Genomic DNA, 22,089 nt, shown 5'->3' on the forward strand with positions numbered 1-22,089 from the left:
AATTTTGTGTCATTGCATTTGAAAACATATATTTTCTTGTTATTGCGTTATATATAATATGCGCTTCGTTTGGCATTTTTATGTTTAAGAAGCATTTTCTTAATTTTGAATATTATGATTTTATTAGGGCTGTCAAAGTTAAAGTGTTAACTCATGATTAATCATCCAAAAAAATGATTGCATTAATCATGTATTAATTTAGATTAATCACACAATTTATTTTGACCGCACACGGTCCTTTACACTAACCGCGGATGATTTCTGAAATGTGGTGCATGTTGCTATAAGGTCACTGATCAGGTCAATGTTTATGCTCGCACAAAGATAAGTGAGGAGATGCCGACTGGTGCGCTCGGGAGTCAATTTTGCTTCAAAAGTCATCCCGATAGGACTTTTGAAAAAAAAACAACGCTAATTTGCATGCAGTGCGGCGTTGAACTCTCTGTTCATCAAAGCACAACAAGTTTAACACACCATCTGAAATCAAAATATGGTATTATGTGTGGTATATTTGGCGCTTGTGATTAATCGTGATTAATAAGAATTCCAAAGTGTGATTAATCTGATTTAAAAAATAATCGATTGACAGCCCTAGTTTGTATATATTTTCTTAATTTTGCATTTTATTATATTTGTGTATTTTCTTGAGTTTAAATTTGAGTTATAATTTTCAAATGGGCAAATCCTAAAGGGCAAAAAATTAATTTTGCCCTTTAGGATTTCCAAATATATTCTCATGACTTGATCGTTTTCTACTTAATATATTTGATATATTTGAACAAGTATATTCTTCTGTATTATTTATTTATTTGAAAGAAATTGTCCTTGGCTGTGGTACACGTTTGCAAATGTGTATACAAACATTGCCATCTAGTGGCTCATCCCTTCATTACATGTGACTGTGCTGGCCAGGAGTGAGATTATTTTGCATTCTTTAATGAGTCATCGTCATTAAAAGTCAAAATAAAATCTGTGTTGGTCTTCATGTGTCGATGGCGCCACGCCTGTCGCACATGCTCGTGTCCGCCTGAAATAATGTGTCCTCTGTTTGTTCTGTTTCCCCCTCCTGCTCCTCCTCCACCTCGTCCTGCTCTTCCTCATCCGTCTTCCTCGTGGTGGTGTGACCCCACCCGCCTGGTCAACGCACGATAACCGCCCCTCCTCCTCCCCCTCAGCAGTGAGCATGTGTGCGCAGGCAACCTCTACTTTGTAGGCCCTTTCCATCGTTCTCCCCCCCCCCCACCCAAACCCCACCCGTCCTAATCTTCCGCACCCCTCATCACGTGTCCTGCTCTGACCTGAAGGGAGTCGCGGGCGTCGAGTCGGGGATCCGCCGCAGGAGGGCGGAGGGCCCCGCGCTGAGAGCGTCGCCCGTCCAGGCCAAGGCGCTGCTGGCCAGCCTGTCGGCGGCCGGCCTGAGCGCCGAGGCCCTGCTGCTGTCCTCCGCCCTGCGCCAGCACCGCCTCCTCCGCGAGCAGCAGCAGCAGCAACGGGCGTCCGCGTCCTCCCTGCCCTTGCCCAGCAGCCGCTCGCCCTCGCCGGCCTCCTCGTCCTCGCAGACGCCCACCGCCACCTTGTCCTCGTCCTCCTCGCCCACCACGCCCGTCCTGTCGCCCTGCTCGCCCACCTCACTCACGTCGCCCACCTTGTCCAAGGCTAGTCTGGAGGGCATCACCAGCTGCAAGTATGGACAGTAACAGCTAAAGTGTCAGCATTCCCTCTTTTGGACCAGTCTCAAGTGATTCCGGAAGTCCACTAAGGGAATTCTCCCTCTGGCGCACAAAACTGGACCACCCTGGTGATCCCACCTGATATAAGCTGATCCTGTTTTAAAAAAACATAGAGCTGCAATAATCACCACCACGTGAGTCCACTCTATATACAGGTGCATCTCAATAAATTGGAATATGGTGGAAAACGTCATTTGTTTCAGTCGTGCAATTCAAAATGTGAAAGTCATATACAAGATAAAATCAGGGGTTCTCAAACTGTTTGGGTCCAGTGGAGAAATTCTTCCAAAGACACCCTCAGAATCCATATGACAACTAAACATAATTAGCATGTGAAATGGCTTAGGGATTGAAAATGATCTATTTTCGAGACAAAAATTCCCAGTAAGACAATAACAAATTCATTTTCTTTTGAGAGAAAAGTTGCAAAGTTATGAGAATAGTCGTTTTTCTCTTTGGTTTTAAAAGGCAAAATTTTTTTATTTTTTTTTCAAGAAACAGTGGTGCCTTGAGATATGAATAACTCGACTTGCAAGCGCAGTCTTGACATACGAGCACTGTATGGTGACAGTGACTCAACTTCACAACAAGCAGCAGTTTGGCAAATAACGGTGGCGAAATATTCATTAAAAAAAAAGCGGCTTTATGCTGTTGAGTGCCACTCCCAGCTCAAGGTTACGGTTAAACTAAACATAAAACAAAGAGAATTACACACCTTGTGTTTCTAAAACAACCGCATAGCTAACGCTACATAGCATCTATCTTTTGGTGCTTTAACCCTTTAAGCAACGGATTGAACACAGACAATATAACAGTACTCAGCCTTATATTCTTTATCCTCGGCATAGAATCTAATATTAGTGCCGTACCGATGAGATGAGAGAGGAGTTAGATGTGTCAATGAACAGTATATCCCCACCCCGTCTGACTTATACTGCCCCAGGTGGCCAAACAAAAATTCTTACTATTGATTTGAGTTACAAGCGGGGTGGCAGAATGAATTAAACTGGTATCTCACGGCACCACTGTAGTCGTAATATTGTGATATCAAAGTCACAGATATAACGAGCTCGGAAAGTCTTTCGTTAGGTGTTGAAGAACTTGAGTGTACCCATCACAAACCTGCAGTGTTTCCCAACCATTTTACATTACAGAACAATCTCACAGCTGTGCACACAACCTACTGAAATAAATGAAGATTTCTACCACATCATCGCTTGTTGGGCAGAAACATCCTTTTTGGTCAAATTTGGTCAGTTTCATATTTTTTTCCAAAATGTATTCTATTGGTCAGTCTCCACGTGGGTCTGTTATTTTTGACAAATTATCAACCACAACCAATCTATAAAGTGTTGAAAATGGCGAGCTGTCTTTGATGATGCAATGTGAATGGCTCAACAAACCTCCCATTTTCTTAGTTTAGTTTTTGATGGTTTTGGAGATGCGAGGATTCCGCCTGATGTCAGCCATATTCAAATTTATTGACATGCATGTGTGTGCGTGTGTGTGTGTGTGTGTGTGTTTGTGTGTGAATGTGATTTTAAAGCTATTTAGTATTCTAACTCAAGCCAAAGTGGTGCTGTTTATTTGATTCTTTGATGGACAAAAGTACTGGGGCAGACTTTTTTTTTTTTTAATCAGGTATGAATTGGATTAGACCCTGTGAATCTTAAACCTTCACCTTAAAAAGACATTTTGGATAGTTCTACACGATGGACTTTGTAAGAACTGCATTTTGTCGTTTTATGTTAGGCAGCAGCACATCACTAAATTAAGCTACAACTACACAAAGGACAAATATAATATACGATATATAATGATGACTTCTATGGCGAAACGTTGATTTATTTACACAATCTGATGTTGATTTTATACCTGTGTAATAACATTAAGACAATCGCAACACCGCAAAGCTCCCCCAAAGACAACAGGCCCTGTTTGTATTCACATTTCATTATTATTAATATGTCAAAAAGGCCCAAGAAGCAAGCACAACGGGAGTTATCCCTTTAAAAATAAAGGTCCGTTCTAATGTAACATCAGTCAGCTGGGAAGCAGCGTTATAATCGGCTTATTGTGCGGACGTTTATATGGAACATTTGTTCAAGAACACAATATACATGAAGACTATAAACGAGCGAGCGCGGTCGCATCTTAATTACAACTTATTGACAAAGCACAACATGACGTCTCCACTACAGTAAACACACTGTGTGTACATTTAGCGCAAATATCCTGCTGGTGCCTCATTTGGGTTCCATCTGCACAGTTTGCGAAGCACTGCAAGACTGCTGCTTTTATTTCCCCCCTCGCACAAGCGCCCTTTATAGACACCCTGCCTATGAAGCCTTAGCCTTAACATTTTCATTTGAGTTTTTCTTTTTTGAATTGCAACCCTATTCTTCATATTTAGGGTGTAACAGTATTTGGTATTGTGTTTTAAACGACAATATAAGTTAAAGACCCCGCAAAGTGAATTTGGAGATTTGTTTCAAAATACGTTATTCATGTTTCAAGATAATTGCTTTTTAGCACTCAATTGTGGAGATTGGCGATATAGCGTTAAACTGTTTTTAACATTTTTAGTTTCGCTGATTTTTTTTTTGGGGGGGGGGGGGGGGGCGTGGCTAAAACATGAGTCGCCCTTCCTCCACTACCGTACATAAGAACTTGAGTGCCTTCATTCATATCCACGTTTATCCGGCACAATTGCAGTGTGCAGTTAGTTAGGTAGCTATGCCTGCACCCCGACAATACATCTTCTCTTCAGCTACTCCACTGGCATGGCCGCTTTAGAGCGCCTCGTTGTCAGCTGTGAGTGTGTGCATGTCATGGAGAGAAAAGTGGAACAGCATGGATGGTTGCATTTTTTTGACTTAACAGCCACCGTGCGGGCTTCAGGCTGGCCTGACACTTTAGAGCGCCTCGTTGTCGCGGCATGGAAAAGCCCCTCAAGAACCCAGTGGGATATACTGTGTTCCAGCTACCAGAGGCTTTAACCGGATACATTTTCACACCTCTAACATGTATTAATGTGGTGGCATTAGAGAGATGCTAAACAATGACCCATCCATTTTTCCAGGTCTTAGGACTGGTATTGAATTGACAGTTGGGTTTCAGCACATTCAGCGGACATGCCCGCAGCATTTGAAAGTGACGAGAACGGCTTGATTTTCACAATTTTTAAAGCCTCGTTTTATATACGTGCTGATCTTTTTTTTTTTTTTTTAATTTGTCAGGGTTGTTAACACGACTCTTCTCTGTGGTGTGTCAAATTTCCTACACATTTATTTTCACTTTACAGGGACTTGCATTTCTTTTTTTTTCATTACAGTGAATATAAAACTTGCGAGGAAATTAGTTTTTATTTACAAGCACAAGTGCAAACAATCCAGCACTGTAAACGTCACCAATCATCATTTTTGTAAACAAATTCAAGTATATATTGATGAACGAGGACCATTGAATGCAACACGAAACTGTCCCTGACCCCTGCCCGTATCATGTTTAACTTCCCTATGACATCATCACTCGTGTCAGAAGAGCACACTTAGCACGTTTTCTCAAATTTTTCAGATTAAGACGTGGGAATTAAGAAATACAGCAGTATCATTAAAAATTAAACTTGGAGGCCCAACTGCTAGGACCCTTTATGTGTGTGTGTGTGTGTGTGTGTGTGTGTGTATAAGTGAGATGTCAGTGTATGATATTATACCTGTGAAGACGAAAGTCTGATTATTACGATATACATATTTATATATACATACAGTATATAGACTTAGACTATAAATGAGGATCTACTGTAAAATGTCGTCACCATTTCAGTTTTTATAAATTAACAGTGTGACCATTTTGTACAGCCCCCCCCCCCACCCCCACCGCTTTTCACATTTCACACGGAGATTATTTATTCATGCGTATTGGACATTTTTTTATTATTATATTTGTTGAATATATATCTGTATAACCTCTGTAATATACGTACATAGAAGCTCTTTTTTTCTAGTATTTTCTTTATGGACACATGTTCTGTAATGTATGTATTGAGGAATCAGTGACCGAAAACATTTTTTATTTATTTAAAGAATATATGTATTTGTTTTATTTTCAGTATGCCGCTCTATTTATTTATTTTTAAATTCACCTGCATTGCCTGTTTTGGTGCTGTTGGAGGTACAAATTTGTGGGGTTAAATCCAAAGTTCGTATGAGGTCTCATGACTTTAATGTTGCATTCGGGTCTGCGTGTAAAACTGCAACAAACCTAAGCTAAAAAAAATACAGTCAGGAAAGCAGAACCGCCGAGATGAATCTACAACATTGGCTTTCAACTTTTATCTCATTTTTAAAATATCAACACAATAAACCTATGTGCTATTTAGTATGTACTGTATATAGTACATGTACTGTATTTTTACATGAATGTGTGGACGTTCAAACAGCATTGCAAAGTAGAAGAAACAAAAATTGTGTAAATAGTCAGTCGTTCCTAGCCGGTCCCAGAAATTGTCACGTTCAAAAAGCAGTATAGTATAATGACGGGTTCAAAGGTATTAAAACACCACAAATGCATGTATCGTCTCAAGCAGTCGCACGGTGTTCTTTTGGTTTTGCGTGTAAATCAAAGGCAGGCATGTTAGGTCGTGTGACGTCGGACAGGATTTCAAAACGCATGAATGCACCACGGCCTAGCGTTTCTAGTTACTGTGACATAAAGGACAAAGAGTAACATCATAGATCTATTATATATATATATATATATATATATATATATATATATATATATATATATATATATATATATCATCATATATATATATATATACATATATATATATATATGATGATGATATCAATTTATTTAAAAAAAGACTAATGATGCCGAAGTTAATTTATCAGTGTGGATGACATTATGTGAGGAAATGTGACAAAATGTTTTGTACATAATTTGCTGTGATTGTGTGTCCAATAAAGTGCAGCTCCTCTTGTACAGTTCACTGACTCTCTGTGGATTTCTGTCTCTCAGCAGGGCGGCATAACCCAGGCAAAGATCAATATTAAGCTGTTTATGTGATGCTAACTCTGCTAACTACTTGTCATTGTGGCTGGAAGGGGCCGCACTAAAGACGGTGAGAAAGTGAAACCGCTAAAGTCAAACACAATCAGCTGTTCAAAGTGAAATAACAAATTATTGTAAGGATAATGAGACAATAATTAAAAACAGTAAATAAATCATAACACCTATATTAGCTTTGCAGGCATTTTCTGAAGCATTTTCCAGTGCTAGCAATACTAAACTAGCATTAGCACTGTAAACAAGCAGTTGCTAGCCATGTTGGTAGCATGACTTATTCATAATGGAGTTTTACTATAACACTGTTATTGGTTTGTTAGTTCCATGTCGCTTCTGAATGTTCTAAGCTGCATGAGGTCCCTTCGCTCTGCTTCTGTTTGCTATTATTATGCCCAGTTGTTGGCAAACAAAGGGGATTTGTTTATTTCCCGGAGCCACCGTTTCAGCAAAGCTCCTGAAGCCCATTGTAAAAGGTCAGCGCAAGGGTGCAAGGGTGTGCCTGCTGTGCGTGTGCCATCGAGTGCACGGCTTAAAACTCAGAGACACAAAACTTAGAGATACAAAATTAGAGAGGGTGTTTTTTTTAATTTTTTTATTTTTTGGTTTATTTTTTAAAAATTTAAATTCACCTTTAACCACTGTGAATCTTAAAAACATGTTTTTTAATGTCCAAATTAACTGTGATTACAAGTCTGCGACCCTGCCTGTGCAGTCACAAAAAAAAACACTAAATAGACTTTTAAAATTTAAAAAAGTATATATATTTTTTTATTTCATAAAGAACAATGCAGGCAATCTGTAAATGTATAGCAAATTATTTTCAGAACTTCTTTTATTCAAATACATCTTGAATATATGTATTTATTTACAATGCAACTTACTGCTAAAATGTCAACAAACGATCATGTTGTTTGACTGGCAGGAGAGTTTAACGTTAACATCTTGTGTGTATGTCAATCCACTTTCAGCCTTGAGGTTGTTGTTTCTTTTAGGTGTCGGGGCGCTGAGCTTGCCGGCGACCGTCTGCGCGGCGGTACGGCATGTTCCTCAGATCTGAGGGCGGAGAACAAGCAATGAGGCGAGGGCACGAACACACACACACTTCACTTCCCACACATCTAAATTTGTCACTATGTGTTACCTGTGATGATGTCTTCCAAAGCACCATCCTTGCCCTCACGCACTTGAGGCTGCACCTGCTTTCTTTTCAGCTCGGCAATGAAGTCCATCTTGGGCATCAAGGGACCCTAAAAGGATTTAAAGTGACGGAAACAGTTAATATTACGAATGCCATGACTATAAAAAAAAACGAGAAAACTCAGGTGACACTTGGTACGGGAAAAGCATTCTTGAAAGTATATTAAGAAAACAAAGGACAAGCTAAGAATATTGGTCCAAATTTATCAAAGGTGTAACAGTACGGCAAAAAATCTCTGTTGTTTTAGGGGCACGGTTTGGTACACATTGAGTACAAGAAGGGAAGAAAATTTGGTGTAAACAGGAACACATTTAATGACGTGGAGAATGAAAAACAGCAAACTGCTAGCAGTAAACTGTCCAATAAATTTTAAAAATAAACAAAACTGCATTCGATAACCAAAACAGACTACATATTTCATCAGGAAATCTTTACTTTTTAGTAAAGTGGAAAATCAATAATTTGTCTTATTTTTCGGAAATGAATAATGCAAACCAGTGTAAAAGTAACAGTTTGTACAGTCAGGAAATTACGTTTGCAACAGGCTGTTTTTTTTCTCCCGTTCTGCACTGATATCCACATTTGCGTGACGAAGTCTGACGTACTACCAAATTCACATCTCCAGCCACATTGTACAAGCTAGTCAGAGGCTGAGCTGCACTGTATTTGTTTACGGAGTAGATGGGGGGCTAGCGCAAGGCAGTTATACTTCCTGTCCCTTACTTACTATGTTTCATGTGGGAACTCGGTACACCTCTCTACTGTATCCAAAAATCATAATCCAAATGCATATACCGTTAGACCCCAGATTTGTACCTTATGGCCTCCAGCCTTTGATGGCAAACTGTCTTTCCCTTCGCTCATCTCGAGCTCCATTTTCCTCTTCAGTTGATTATCTTGCTCGGCTTTCTGCAACAACAACAAAGAATCAACAGTTCGAGATGTTCCACATTTTTGCAACCCCACCCGACATTCTCACCTTGTAGGCTTTGATAAATCGTGCAAAGAGCGGGAAGAACATGGCCGGCTGCGTGGTTTTGGGATTTTCGCCAAAATACTCCACCACCAAGCAGAAGGCCTCCTGCGCAATGGAGAAGCGGAGGTCAGGTTACGTGACGCACAAGCTCACTTGTGGCATTTGAGGCTACCTGTGCAGTCTTGCTGTCTTTGATCAGAGACTCCAACTGCTCGCTGTTGCTTTTGATGAACTCCTTCAAGACCGGGCTGTCATCCTGTACCAGGAACTCCATCTTGGTCATCTCCATCCCTCGCTCCAGGAAGCGGATGTCCTGGAGGATGCTGTCCAAGGACACTGGCCAAGAGACAGGCATTTTCGAGTACTTGCATTCGGCAACCCAAAAGACGTAGGTGTGAACAAGTACCAAGGGCTGCCTTGTCCACAAAGTGGAGCTCAGTGTAGAAGTTGGCCAAGTCAGGATACTTCTCATGGACAATGTTGGCAATGAAGTGGAGCAGTGTCTGCATGCGGTCTGTGGACTTTGTTTCAAGTAGCTGTAAGGCAAACAGAAGTTGACATGGTTACGTAAAACCCTTATTCTACCGCCGGTCTCCATTCCGAGCATGTCAAGCATTTACGCTGTACACCCTCCCACTCATCCCGGCTTGTGACCGGCACTAAAGATCTTGGAAAGCTACTTACAAGGTCCAGACTCTGCAGTCTAAAGCCATAAGCTGCCCCCCTTTTGCTGCTGTTCATGTAGTTGCCAAATGCTAAAACGATCTAGAAGGGGTCCCAAAATGACAAAATTAGGATCTGTCTGAAGGCTTCGTGAGTCAGTTAAATCTCTTGAACCGACCTCTAAGATCTTCTTTAGTTTGGCTGAAGACTTGATGGACATGGACGCTGCAATGATGGAGTTGAGTTGCTGTGACGAGAATAAAGACTCAAATCATTTGTCCAACACTTTAAGAGAAGGCTGGACTCACCGGCTGCAGCCGCCTGATGCTCTCTGGGAAGTTCCCCATGAAGGTGAGCGTGTTAATCCGCTGGCTCAGGCGAGGGATCTTGCCGAAGCGCAAAATGAAGCGGTCTTCATCCGTCAGGTCCTCGAGGGGTCGTCCGTCCTTCTCGTAGTTGATCAGCAGCTTCATCTCAAAGTCCGAGGGTATAAAGTGCACCAGCAGCTCCAGGAAGTCGATAGACAAAGACTGCTGGTCGTACCTGTAAAGGGGAGATGGACAACAAGAGTGTTTTTTAATTCCAGGAAGTGATGAAGAAGGTCAGAATCAGGCGGTCCCATACGTCTCGATGGCAGTGCAGATCTGCGAAGGACTCATCCCCCCTTTTCGCAACGTGATGGCCAAATTCTTGGCCTTGTTGGGGTCAATTAAAGATGTCTTGCTGGAAGCCTTGTGCCCTAACTTCTTTTTCCCCTTGGTGAGATCTGCAGGGTTACCCTGTGCCTTGGTCTTGAACTGCTCCTCAAACATCTCCATGTTCAGCTCCTGGAGACATAGAAGGATGATAAAACTTGGATCGTTGTCTCCAGACCTCAAGAGACCGCTCTCTGTCCGAGGTCTACCTTCTTACCTCCAAGACTTGCTCATCGTCCAGCTCATGGAACACAGTTCCCGTAACCTGATTCGGTTTTAGAGGCTGCCAGTTTAACAACGGCATCCTAAACTTAGTCTGGATTGGTTTCTTACTCTTCAACCCTGAGGAGACGCAAACAAGATCACATTACTATTTTTTCAGGATCTTCTGGATCCGTTGACCACTCAGAAAGCCTACCTACCAGACAGAATGTTGGGTTCTCCCGGAGTGGATGGAGAATAAGCACCAGGTGGAGGAGGTGGTGGCCCTTCTCCTGTGGCAGGTGGAGGAGGAGGAGGAGGCGGCGGAGGCGGCGGCCCTCCTCCGGCAGCAAGTGGAGGAGGTGGAGGTGGTGGTGGTGGTGGTGGTGGCCCTCTTCCAGCGACAGGCAGAGGAGGAGGAGGCGGTAGCAGCCGTCCTCCGGTGTCAGGTGAAGGAGGTGGTGGCTCTCTGCCGGGAGCAGAAGAAGGCGGCGGCGGTGGAGGAGGAGGAGGAGGTGCCGAAGGACAGATTGTAGCTGAGGAGGTGTAAGTCGGGGCAGGCTGGGGCGCTGGCACCGAGATGTAATCAGTCACGGTGATGGGCACAACCTTGATGTCCAAAGCTCCCGATGGGGTCCTGGCCAAGCAGATCAAACCCTTCTCCTGCAGCTCCTGGATCTTCTGCTCCAGCTCAGAAGGTGCCTGAGGATTCATCGTGCTCAGACGCTCCCTCTCCTTCTCCCGCTCCCTGTCCAGCTCCTTCTCCCGCTCCCTCTGCTGCAAGGTGCTCACCTGAGAACATGAGTCTCTCAGGCTTTCCTGTAATGAAAGACTATGCATCAGAAAGGTCTCACAGCCGAGCAGCAAGTACGAATGTGAATAGGCGCAGTATCACTGAGCTCACAAGAATGCAGAAAAAAACAAAGTCTCTGTCTAATACTGTATCACTTGGGAAACCATACATCGGCGTGGTATTACAGCTATACATCAAGTGCAAACATGAATAGACACAGTATAGACCACAAGAACTGTATGCATCTAAAAACTTGAGGAGCCTCAATACCGCATCACTTGCGGCATTTAACAAATAAACCACACTTTAGCATGGTCTAACAGCCATGCAGCTGGTGCAAACATAAGTAGATACAGTACAGATCACAAAAACGTGGAAAAAAAAAATTCTCGAAAATCTTTGTCTCAATACTGTATCACTGAAGGCGTTTTACAAACCAACTACACATCCGCATGGTCTTCCAGCCATGCAGCAAGTGCGACCGCAAATAGACACATGACAGTATGGTTCACATTTTAACATCATGCAACTGACTCCAAATATCACACGTTAACACTTACGGCATTTGACACACTATCTACACGTTACCATGGTCTCACAGCCATACAGCAAGTGCAAAAGGGAACAGTATCAGTGTCTGTTCACAAGGATACAGAAAAACTCAATGTGGAAGGTCCAAAGGCCTAATAATTCCAAGTCAATCCCATGTCGCGTAAGACATTTGACGAGCAAAGCACACACTGGCATAGTCTCACAACTGTGCAGCAAGTGCAATTGTGTGCTTATGCCTTATAAAAGCGCCTCCAATATAAATCTCGTGGGTTGCCTACTACTTGGGAAATCTTCATTAGTAAAGTCGTAAAACCCTTTGAGGCTTCAAAAATAGACACGGAGGAACGGAATAAATGCTTGCTGTAACTACTGAGTAAATAAACATACCTTAAGCAACTCGGTCTCTTTGGTGGCCTGCATGAGTTGAGTCTCGAGATCGGAAATCTTTTCCACGCTCTGAGACTCCATCTCCTGGAGCTGAGCACTGAGCTGGAAAGCACAGCGGAAGGAACATCTTAGCGCACGTCCAACGACCTCCGCCACACTCGCGTACGTCATACGCTAGCCGACCTTAACGTTGTGGTCCTGCAGCATGTCCACATGCAACAGAACTCCGCCTCGGCTCTCGGCGTCCTCCAGCAGAACGCCGACGTCCAGCACGTTGTCCAGGTAGGCCTGGATCTGCACCTGCAGCTTCTCGCTCTCCGTTTGCCTCAGACTCTAAAAAATGCACAAGCAAAACAACGCTGAACTCTATTCACGGGTCACTTCATTAGGTACACCTTCATTAGTTACACCGGTACAATCGTCTCACTTCCAGATACTTGTCCAAGCCCAAGTTAGTGAACTCGTACTGCAGGTGCACGCGGAAGTTCATGTTCTCCACGGAATGGACCACAATGTTGATGAACTGCATGCAGGCCACCTGCAAATTGACGAAATCCAATTTTTAATGATCTTTACCAAATTATTATAAACTATTTTACGCGGTACAAAACATGTGAAGGACCCACCATGAAGTCAATGTTGCAGTCGTCGTTGATGAAATACTCCATCAGCTTCTCAAAGCGGTTCCTCTCTTTGCTCACCTGAGGGGAAGAAACACATAGATGTGCACAATAAAAATAATCATCTTTTTTAAAAAGATTTTAAAATATATTTTTAAAAAGTAGTAGCAAAAAAAGATGGTTTAAATGTGTTTATGTATTAAAATTGTATTAGCATATAATTTGTATTCATATTTATTTAAATGATTATGATGCTCTTCCTGACGTAACTCACCCATTTTTATCTGGGCTGCTATTCTAGAAATAAAATATAGAAAGACATTCGAATATTAATTTATGTAATATTTGTATTTTGATGGGAAAAAAAGCATTTTTATCATCTATTCAAATTTAACAATTTTATTAATGATATGTACATTAAAATGTTATATGGTGATGACACAATATGGTATATAAAATATACATATACATTCAAATTAATAATATTTTTATTTTAATGACCTTGTTCGCAGGGGATAGAAACCGAGCCCTGACGTGACTAGCCCAAAAAAAACGAGCAAACCCCAAAAGTTTTTTTTTAAATTGTCTACAGATCTCACAAGATGGCGGAAAAGCACGACATGAATCTCCTCAACTGACTTCAACATAGTTCCTCGGCCACAAGATGTCACAAAATGGCACCAAAGCAATATTAAGATTTTATGCAAGGCTTTGGCCTAAGCACAAAAACAGCAAAGTGGGCATAGGGCCCAATACATAAATAAATAAATAATCTGTGAATGTTGCACTTCGAATAAGAGGGGTTTACTATATTCATAATATACATTTACAGTATATGTTCAGGAATAGATATTGGATGTGCATTGTACCTTTTTCCCCACATGGGGAGGCACAAGCAAACTGAGTGCAATAGGAGTGTTTTGTAGATGAGAGTGGATCGCATTGTCTTTTAATATCTATTATTATTATTATTATTAGGAATATCATTATGATTAAGGAACCTCTCTAAAGTTGTCAAAGGCCGACAAGATGATGTCATGTCCTCCTCTGACCAGACACACGGCGGCCAACAGCTCCAGCACCAGGGCCTTGGTCCTGTCACAGAAGGTGCATGTGATGATGATGTCACAGGTACACACACACACACACACACACACCTGTGATTCCTGCTGTTCAGACTGAGCGTGATCTCGTTGACGCCGCGCGGGTGCATCATCACCAGGTTGAAACCCGACTGGAAAGCAGGAAGGATAAAGATGAGTTCCTCCGTCCATTACAACGGTCCCGGTTTGCATCGTAGTGCCCCCCCCCCCCCCCCCGGTTCTGATATATGGCACTTTGAGTAAGTTTCACCCATTTATTTATTTATTTATTTATTTTAGCTCTGGTTTTGTCTGTAATTATGTAAAAAAGTAATGAACAGGTGAGCTGAGCCACTTGAGTCATATCCCATTTTTGTTTGAGTTCGGCATTTTTGCCTGTCTTTTCCTTGAAATCTTTGCTCGAATTCCGAGTAGTTCAACCGTAAAACAGCTCCAGATCAAAGATGTGATTTATATTTAATACAGAGCAGCGATGACTTAATGCAAAAGTAGCTGTCTTCCTGCCGCGTTTTCCTGTCCTTTCTTTGCTGTGCCCTGCTATACCAAGGATACGGCATCGTAAGTTTATAAATATACCATGTAAATGAAAGCTATTTGATAATACTGCATATATAATAAAAAGGACAAAGGCAGCAAGAATATATTTTAGCATTTTATACCTTAAACAGTTTAACTCTCTCGTTATGTTACACTTTACATTGAGCCAAGAGATGTTTTTACCAAAAACAAACGACGGTTAATATACCATGTAAACTGTGTAATATTTATATGTATGTATAATAAAAAGAAAGGAACCAGCAGAGGAAGTTTTATCTGTAAAAACATTTTTTTCTGATTTTTCTAAAATGATCAGTTCGACCCACTATGTACACGGTTAACTGTATAAACACTAACTTGATTATTATTAATATTATTGGATTATTTTAACCCTAATTATTGTGCAGGTCAGACTGATACATTTCAAATTTTCAAATTCAAGCACAAATATGTGTTAACCCTCCTTGTGTTTGTTTCTCAGGAACATTTTGACCCGAGGCTTGATGTTGGAGTGGTTGCTCTGGATGAAAAAGAAACCAAATACCGTATTTGTATGGAGCTGTTCTACAGTTGAATTACACAAAATTAGACTTTGAAGGAAAAAAAACAGAGCCCAAAACAAAAACTAAGTGGCTGGGCATCACCTCAGCTCACAGTCTTTGCTTTTTCTTTTTGTTGTTGTTGTTTTCTGTCATCGGTGTACCTGATAGTTCATGATGGCCCTCAGGCACATGATGCACACGTGCACGTCATCTCTGTGACTTTGCAAATGAGACTTCTTAAGCATCTTGTTCCCCAGAGTCGAGCTGATCCTGTTCACCATGACAACATGAGCGTCAGTTCACCAAAGAAAACGATAACCCACTTTTTTTTGTTTTTTTTTTTGGAAGGAACTGTCTCACCTCACGGTGAGCGCTCGTGCCACTCGGCTCATTCCATGCGAGTGCGAGCCGCCACCGCCGGTCTTGGTCAAGTCCTCAATAGACCTCCCGTTGACAGGCCTCGCCTTGTCGCTCAGGGTGCCGCCGTTCTCGCTGCTCTCCGCGTCGAACCTGCAGGAAGAAACACAATATCTGAGGTGACTCGGTGGATGGCGGGGGAAGATCGGAAAGCTTTTTCAAGCTGCAGCTACTGCGCTACTCACGGGGCGTCGCACTGGGCCTGAGACAAATACTCCACCAACACATCCAGACCTTTATTCTGCTCGTTCAGGAACTCTTGAGCCCAACTACAAGACACAAAGTAATCCTCAGGAAATGATTACCTCCACCAAGGAATGTTTACTTTCTTTTTTAGAACTCTTTTCTGAGGCAGGGAAGCATATTGGGTAACTTGCGTCGACATAGACTCACAATAGAGCAGCAGAACCATGTGACTCCTCTCAGCCAATCAACACTAAACACTTTGAATAGTAAAACGTCATTTGTCATTATTAGAGATGGTATAATGAAAATGACAAAGATCTATAAACAAAATCCTGAAGTTTAAAAAAAAGTCGTACAATACCAACATTTTTTGGGGTTAAAAGTTTGAATTTAATAAAATAAATTACATGCAATTCACTCAATTCCTATTTAAATATAAAATGTTTTAGTGTGTACCCAAAAGACTATATAAAACTATTGTTACAAAATGTATTACAATGATAATAAATTAATAATTACTTTTTAAAACATATTGGAATGACAATATAAGAATTTCAAATGGTAAATGAATGAACATTAATTCAATTACATTGAGGAAATCTTAAGGTTTGATGTTAGTGAAGTGCTACATAAATTACATTTATTATCAGAATTATTGTCAAGACAATAATATAATAATTTTGGGGTTCCAATTTTTACATTGCATTAAATGAGGTATAAATTCATATTTAAGTGTAAAGTGTATTTTTGTATTGAAAAAGCGCTACCTAAATCATATAATAATAATTCATATACTTTAGGAATGCATGATTTTTTTTTAAATTCAATATTAGATAATATACAATTTAATCAAACCACATTTAAAAGTAAAGTAGTCAAAGTAGTTTCTTTTTTTTTTTTTTTTTTGTCTACATTCCAGCACTTCTTTTGGATGTGTTCATGTTGCTCACCCTATGTGGTTGGTGCGCAGGGATATTTCCAAATCCTTGAGGACCTTGGTGGCATCTTGGATTCTTTTCTTCTGATGAACAAGCACCAGCAGAGCACGTCAGTCAACAGTGTCACGTTGCGCTTGTACTGCACGGTACAACCGTGACGACGGAAGAAGATCAAGTTTACTGACCCGGCGAGCCACCACCACCTGATCCTGGTAGAAGCTCCTGATCTTGGCCGGGTACGTGGACGGGGGGCTTTTCACCTGGAAGCGCTCCTGACAGAGCAGAAAGAGAGAGCGAGCTGAATGTCGCACGCTAACACTGAGGTAAGTGCGCACACGCGACCGCACGACGACGAGCGTGTGCCGTCTTCCGACACAGTTGCCATGACAACGCCTTTGCGGTGCTCCTAACCACGCATGCGTGCTGTGTGAAGGCCCTACTCCTGCGTGCTTTGTCAACACAACATTTCAACAAGAAAAAAAATAACACTTTCAAAAATGTATTACATTGGTGCCTTCAGATACGAGTTGATTTGCGCCACCACGCCCATATCGCAAATCATCTTTCCTCATTGGCATTAAAGACCCTTTATCTGTAAAGTCATTTTCCTGTTTTGTTTCTGAATACATTAAATATCTTTGAAAGGCTGAAAACGTGCAACGACTGAGAACAAATAAGTGATGAATGGTTGCGCTATAGCGTTAGAATTGGAAAAAATTGCCTTCAATTCAATAGACATTGTGCTGCTCCTTCTGGTCTGCCCACCTTGGCAACCTGGGGGCAGTATAACCATCCATTTGCTTTACCGCTTCTCTTCACAAGGGTCAAATTATGTGGTTGTAAATAAATGTGTAATTCTTTGTTTTATATTTAGTTTAACAATAAACCTCAAGTGGAATAAACTAGATTTTTTTTTTATTCTTTATTATTTGCTCAACTTCTGCTTGTTGTGTAGTGAGATGTGTTGAGTTCACTGTCACCATACAGCGCTCGTCAAGTCAAAACGCAAGTCAAAACGCCAAATCAGCCAGACGCCAGCCCGTATCTCGAAAACTGATAAGTTAGGTCACTCGTATCTCAAGGCACCACTTTATAGGTAAATAATAATAATAATAATAATAATAACAATTAAGTAAAAATGAAACACATTTAAAAATAAAATGTAATGTATATAAAAAAATCTAATTTCTTTATAAAATAAAATATTCAAATAAAAAATATCACATGAAATATAATAAAACATTTAATTACATTAAATACAGCTGAAAATATTACATAAGATATATATATAAAATTGTCAAATTCTTAAAGGTATAGCAAAAATGACTGTAAGTACCTGGTCACAGACAAGCTCCCATTTCTTGTCGTTGTCGTATTGACTCAACAGCTGCAGTTTATCCGGTGGCAGGTTCATGTAGCTCTGAAAGACAGTAACATTCTTTTTATGAAAGTAACTTATTTTTGTATTTTTAGTTCTTTTATTTGGTAATAACAGAAATGTCTGGGTATGTATTTCACATGCAACTGGGACCAAACTGTTTTTCTGACCAAAAAAAACCCACCAAAAAACTTGCATGTCACTATTGCCAGCCAATCCAGTGCTTCTAAATGCATCAAAGGATAAAGCTTTCCTCTTATAAGAATGTTCTGTATTCTATTTTTACCTCGGCCAAGGAGGTCTTGTAATAGCCATTTCTCCAGTAGTTAATCAGCTAGCAAGCTCATTTCGGTGTATAAAAGTGATGATCCGGAAGTTTTGGTTCACTTGTCATTAATTGGAAGATTACTTTTTCCCACAATATCAGTTAATAACGCATGAGTCTTTATGACACAATTAGGCTTGTTGGGCATTTTTAAAGGCCTCAAACTGGATTTGAAAATAACTAACTTGCTCAATGTGTTTTTGTGTGTATGTGATGGAGGCGGCCTGTTGAATTGAATGGAAACAAATTCAATGCATACTTTGATTTGAGTCACTGATAACTTATGTTTTTTTTTTCCATCTTAGCATACTTAAGGAACTGGTGAGCAAAGGCCTCACAGCTCCCCCAAAAAAGAAGTAACAGCGGAAATGTCTTTGCCGGGAAGTTGGCCTCTGTTCTCTTGCCGTTGCTTTCATTGTGGTTTGACAGTTAAATGAGCGAGATGACACTTTACATACAAAAAATGAGGCAAATTCAGACAGCTTACTTTAGACACAACGAACACATGCTTGTTGCTCGTTTACTAAACATTAAGCTTCTGCTCATTGCACTTCCTCCAGACTCTTTTGGCTCAGACAGGAAGTGAGGTCACACACTGCTCAACAGGCTGAGAGGGTGCGGCCATCAAGTGGAAAAAAGACAATTGTTTATTCCACTTCTGCTAAAATAGCAAATTGTCTCAAAAAATGTAAGTCCCGTGTGTCCACAAAAAATATGTACCATTAAAAGAATAAGGAAAAAATACCCATCTATTTTCTATACTGCTTATTGCAGATGAAAATTTTTTGTATTAATTTTAGATGGCAGAAATTATTATCATTATTATTGTTATTATTATTATTATTGAAATACTCTAAAGTGACCTTGGGTCCATGGAAAGGCATTACAGTATACATGTAATTTAGCACAAATAAAATAGCACAAAAATCTTTTATTATTATTATTATTAATAATAAGTTTAAGACTTTATTATTATCATCATCGTAACAATGCTACTTAGTATTTAAAATAAACAAAATCAAAAATAAAAATTAATCAAATAAAATTTGTCAAAAAAAAAAGTCTTTAAAATGTGGTAATTTTATTTGTGTATTCATTGTTCTTATTCTTATAATAATTATTTGTATCCTTCTTTTATCCTTAAGAAGAAGAAATGCTATTGGCTTTTTTTTTTTTTTAAACCCAACAACAACACATTACTTAATAGTGCCTTTCTAAGGAACCGAGGACACCTAAAAGCATTTCAATAATAATATTTTAAGAATTTTTTACTTTTTTCAACAGTTGTGTTGAGAATGAAACTTTATTTGTAAATTTGTAAACTTTATTTTGCATACCCCTTACGTGGTCAAATGAATAAATAACAGCACGCCTGACTTTGTTCTCTTCCTTTTCATGAGGTAAACTAGTCAAGACAGCCAACCAGAGCGCTCAATTCCGCGCAATAAAAAGGTTCTTCTGCGATTGGCGGGTAGAAATCACATGATTCCACACGGTCGCTTGTGAAAGCCAAATTCCAACAGGTCAAATACGATCGGTTGATGGGTTAAATTCAAACGTGAAAAGCTTAAACGGTAATCACAATCATGTTTGTTGATGCTAAAATACTGCAAGCAGCAACATCCCGAGTGCAGCATGTTGAAAGTGTGCTGCTTTCCGGTCTTGTGGTCTGTGGCGCTGGTGTGTTGCTCCACTTCCCCTTGAGGCCCTGCACGCTCACCCTACCAAACAGTGGTGCGGATCTTGTTGCTTTTTCTATTCAATTTGATATTACTATATCTTTTGGTCTCTCAGCTCCTCTTTTTCGGTAATAAAACAACTGCTCCCATTGTTAGGGGTGACTAACCCAACGTTTGTAGGCCATTTAATTTGGCCCTACATGCAATTCTAACCTGTAATACAGTAGGGTGTTGAAAATTTGAGTTTTTATTATGAGACAGAAAAAAAAATATCACAGTATTAAGTCACAGACTGAATAACATATATTTACCATTAAGTACAATCACTTACTGCTCAAATTGCTGGCCTTTGACAATTCCACATTCCTGTTCGTAGTTTCTACACTCAAGCACACTTTGATATACTTTCGTCTTTATTGTATATGGCCTCATTTCTCCGAGGAATTTGCATGTCATTAACCATGTCTAGTTTTCTTCAGTATACAGTGGTGCCTTGAGATACAAGTTGAATTTGTTCCTTTGACCATGCTCCTAATTCAAAACACTTAATATCACTTAATCATAATCCATTCCAGCCCCCCCCCCCCAATAAAATGTAATGTGTATTTAAACAATAAAATTAGCACTCCATAAAATGATACTTTATTTTTTTTAAATGCAGTAATAAAATCATTAAATAAAATTAAAGTTCTTGTCATACTTCCTCATTCAATTCAATGCACATTGTGCTGCTCATGGTGTATCCACCTTGTCCACCTGGGGGCAGCATAACTGACATGCAGATATACTTTACATGGAGAGCCACTAATATTACGCAAAGGATAAAGAATATATGCCAGTGAGTATTGTTACTGTATATTGTCTGTTTACATCTTGCTGCATCGTTTGTGTTCAAATATCCATTTATTATAGGGTTATAACACCGCCACAGAGATGCTAATTGTTAGCCTGTGCCTTTGGCGTTTCCCATTATGCGTTAGCATTGAGCTAGTGGAGACTATGTGCTTGTTTGGATGACACAATCCATCCATCCATCCATTTTCTGAGCCGCTTCTCCTCACTCGGGTCGCGGGCGTGCTGGAGCCTATCCCAGCTGTCATTGGGCAGGAGGCGGGGTACACCCTGAACTGGTTGCCAGCCAATCGCAGGGCACATAGAAACTAACAACCATTCGCACTCACAGTCATGGCTACGGGCAATTTAGAGTCTCCAATTAATGCATGTCTTTGGGATGTGGGAGGAAACCGGAGTGCCCGGAGAAAACCCACGCAGGCACAGGGAGAACATGCAAACTCCACACAGGCGGGGACGGGGATTGAACCCCACACCTCAGAACTGTGAGGCTGACGCTCTAACCAGTCGGCCACCGTGCCGCCGACACAATCCATTCGTATCTCAAATCTTTGCTCGCAAATCAAGGCAAAAAAAATAATCAGCAGGTTGACAGCTCATATCTCAAGGCACCACTGCACTTTATCTACCAAAACCCCGATGAAAGCCGGTGGGCTGATACGCGTAAAGAAGGTAAATAATAACAAATTCTTTATGACTCTTACGACTGCATACCTACTTTGAAATTGTGAATTTACTTGAAAACAGATTATTCTTGCCTAATTCTGCATTCATGACCTCGGCGGGATTTCTACAGTGAAGTGTGAAAACTGCTCTCCACTCACCAGCACCACGTTGAAGCGTTCCTCCAGCTCCTCCTCGGCGGGCAAGGGCAACTTGGGGGGAGCCGGCGGCTTCTTGGGCAGCGTCGGGGCGCCGGGCTCGCTCATGACGGACGCCGTGCCCACCGAGCTCCTGGACTCGGGACCGTCGGGCGGCGGCTCCTGCTCAGAGCCCCCGGCATTCCCCATCACTAATCTCCACAAGTAATCCAGGAGGAAAGCCGTACACAAACACCTTCGCCTGAGAAATCAGCGCATACCAGAGCGGGCCGCGCTCCCTCCGAAAGAGCGTGTAGGCCTAGATGAGGCCTCGCGGTGAGAGGGGCCGCATCGCGAGGTGGTTAAAGATGCGAGTAGACCTCAAGAAGAGCTCTGAGCTCGGCGTCTGAGCGGAAGGCGACACACTCTGAAACGCAGAAAGAC

The 22,089-nt window shown here is 41.0% G+C and overlaps 2 protein-coding genes across 24 annotated transcripts in view; one reads left to right on the top strand and one right to left on the bottom strand.

The window, feature by feature from the left end:
- The window catches only part of srcin1a (SRC kinase signaling inhibitor 1a), a 130,789-nt gene extending 124,286 nt beyond the window's left edge, over nucleotides 1–6,503 (top strand). For 21 of the 23 annotated variants that reach the window (XM_061749103.1, XM_061749102.1, XM_061749101.1 and 18 more), the window contains one exon: nucleotides 1,305–6,503. In XM_061749103.1, the coding sequence (XP_061605087.1) occupies nucleotides 1,305–1,697 (393 nt within the window). In that variant the 3' untranslated portion in view covers nucleotides 1,698–6,503. Of the gene's footprint in view, nucleotides 1–1,175 lie in introns of all 23 variants that reach the window. The other 2 variants (XM_061749115.1, XM_061749114.1) reach the window with 2 other exon arrangements.
- Nucleotides 6,504–7,540: 1,037 nt separating this feature from the next.
- fmnl1a (formin-like 1a) lies at nucleotides 7,541–22,048 on the bottom strand. Its single transcript, XM_061749914.1, has 25 exons — nucleotides 21,670–22,048; nucleotides 17,948–18,031; nucleotides 16,797–16,883; nucleotides 16,624–16,694; nucleotides 15,673–15,756; nucleotides 15,431–15,580; nucleotides 15,232–15,340; nucleotides 14,046–14,122; nucleotides 13,890–13,983; nucleotides 12,895–12,969; nucleotides 12,696–12,806; nucleotides 12,452–12,601; nucleotides 12,269–12,370; nucleotides 10,758–11,355; nucleotides 10,553–10,677; nucleotides 10,265–10,467; nucleotides 9,949–10,183; nucleotides 9,819–9,887; nucleotides 9,662–9,742; nucleotides 9,384–9,513; nucleotides 9,150–9,313; nucleotides 8,981–9,082; nucleotides 8,818–8,910; nucleotides 7,945–8,050; nucleotides 7,541–7,856 (listed from the first exon to the last, which is right to left on the bottom strand). Exons 1-25 carry the CDS (start codon nucleotides 21,853–21,855, stop codon nucleotides 7,792–7,794), a joined length of 3,351 nt encoding a protein of 1,116 aa, XP_061605898.1. The 5' UTR covers nucleotides 21,856–22,048; the 3' UTR covers nucleotides 7,541–7,791.
- Between the last annotated feature and the right edge of the window lie 41 nt (nucleotides 22,049–22,089).

Source organism: Phyllopteryx taeniolatus, chromosome 16 (genome assembly GCF_024500385.1).
Source record: "Phyllopteryx taeniolatus isolate TA_2022b chromosome 16, UOR_Ptae_1.2, whole genome shotgun sequence".
NCBI lineage: Eukaryota > Metazoa > Chordata > Actinopteri > Syngnathiformes > Syngnathidae > Phyllopteryx > Phyllopteryx taeniolatus.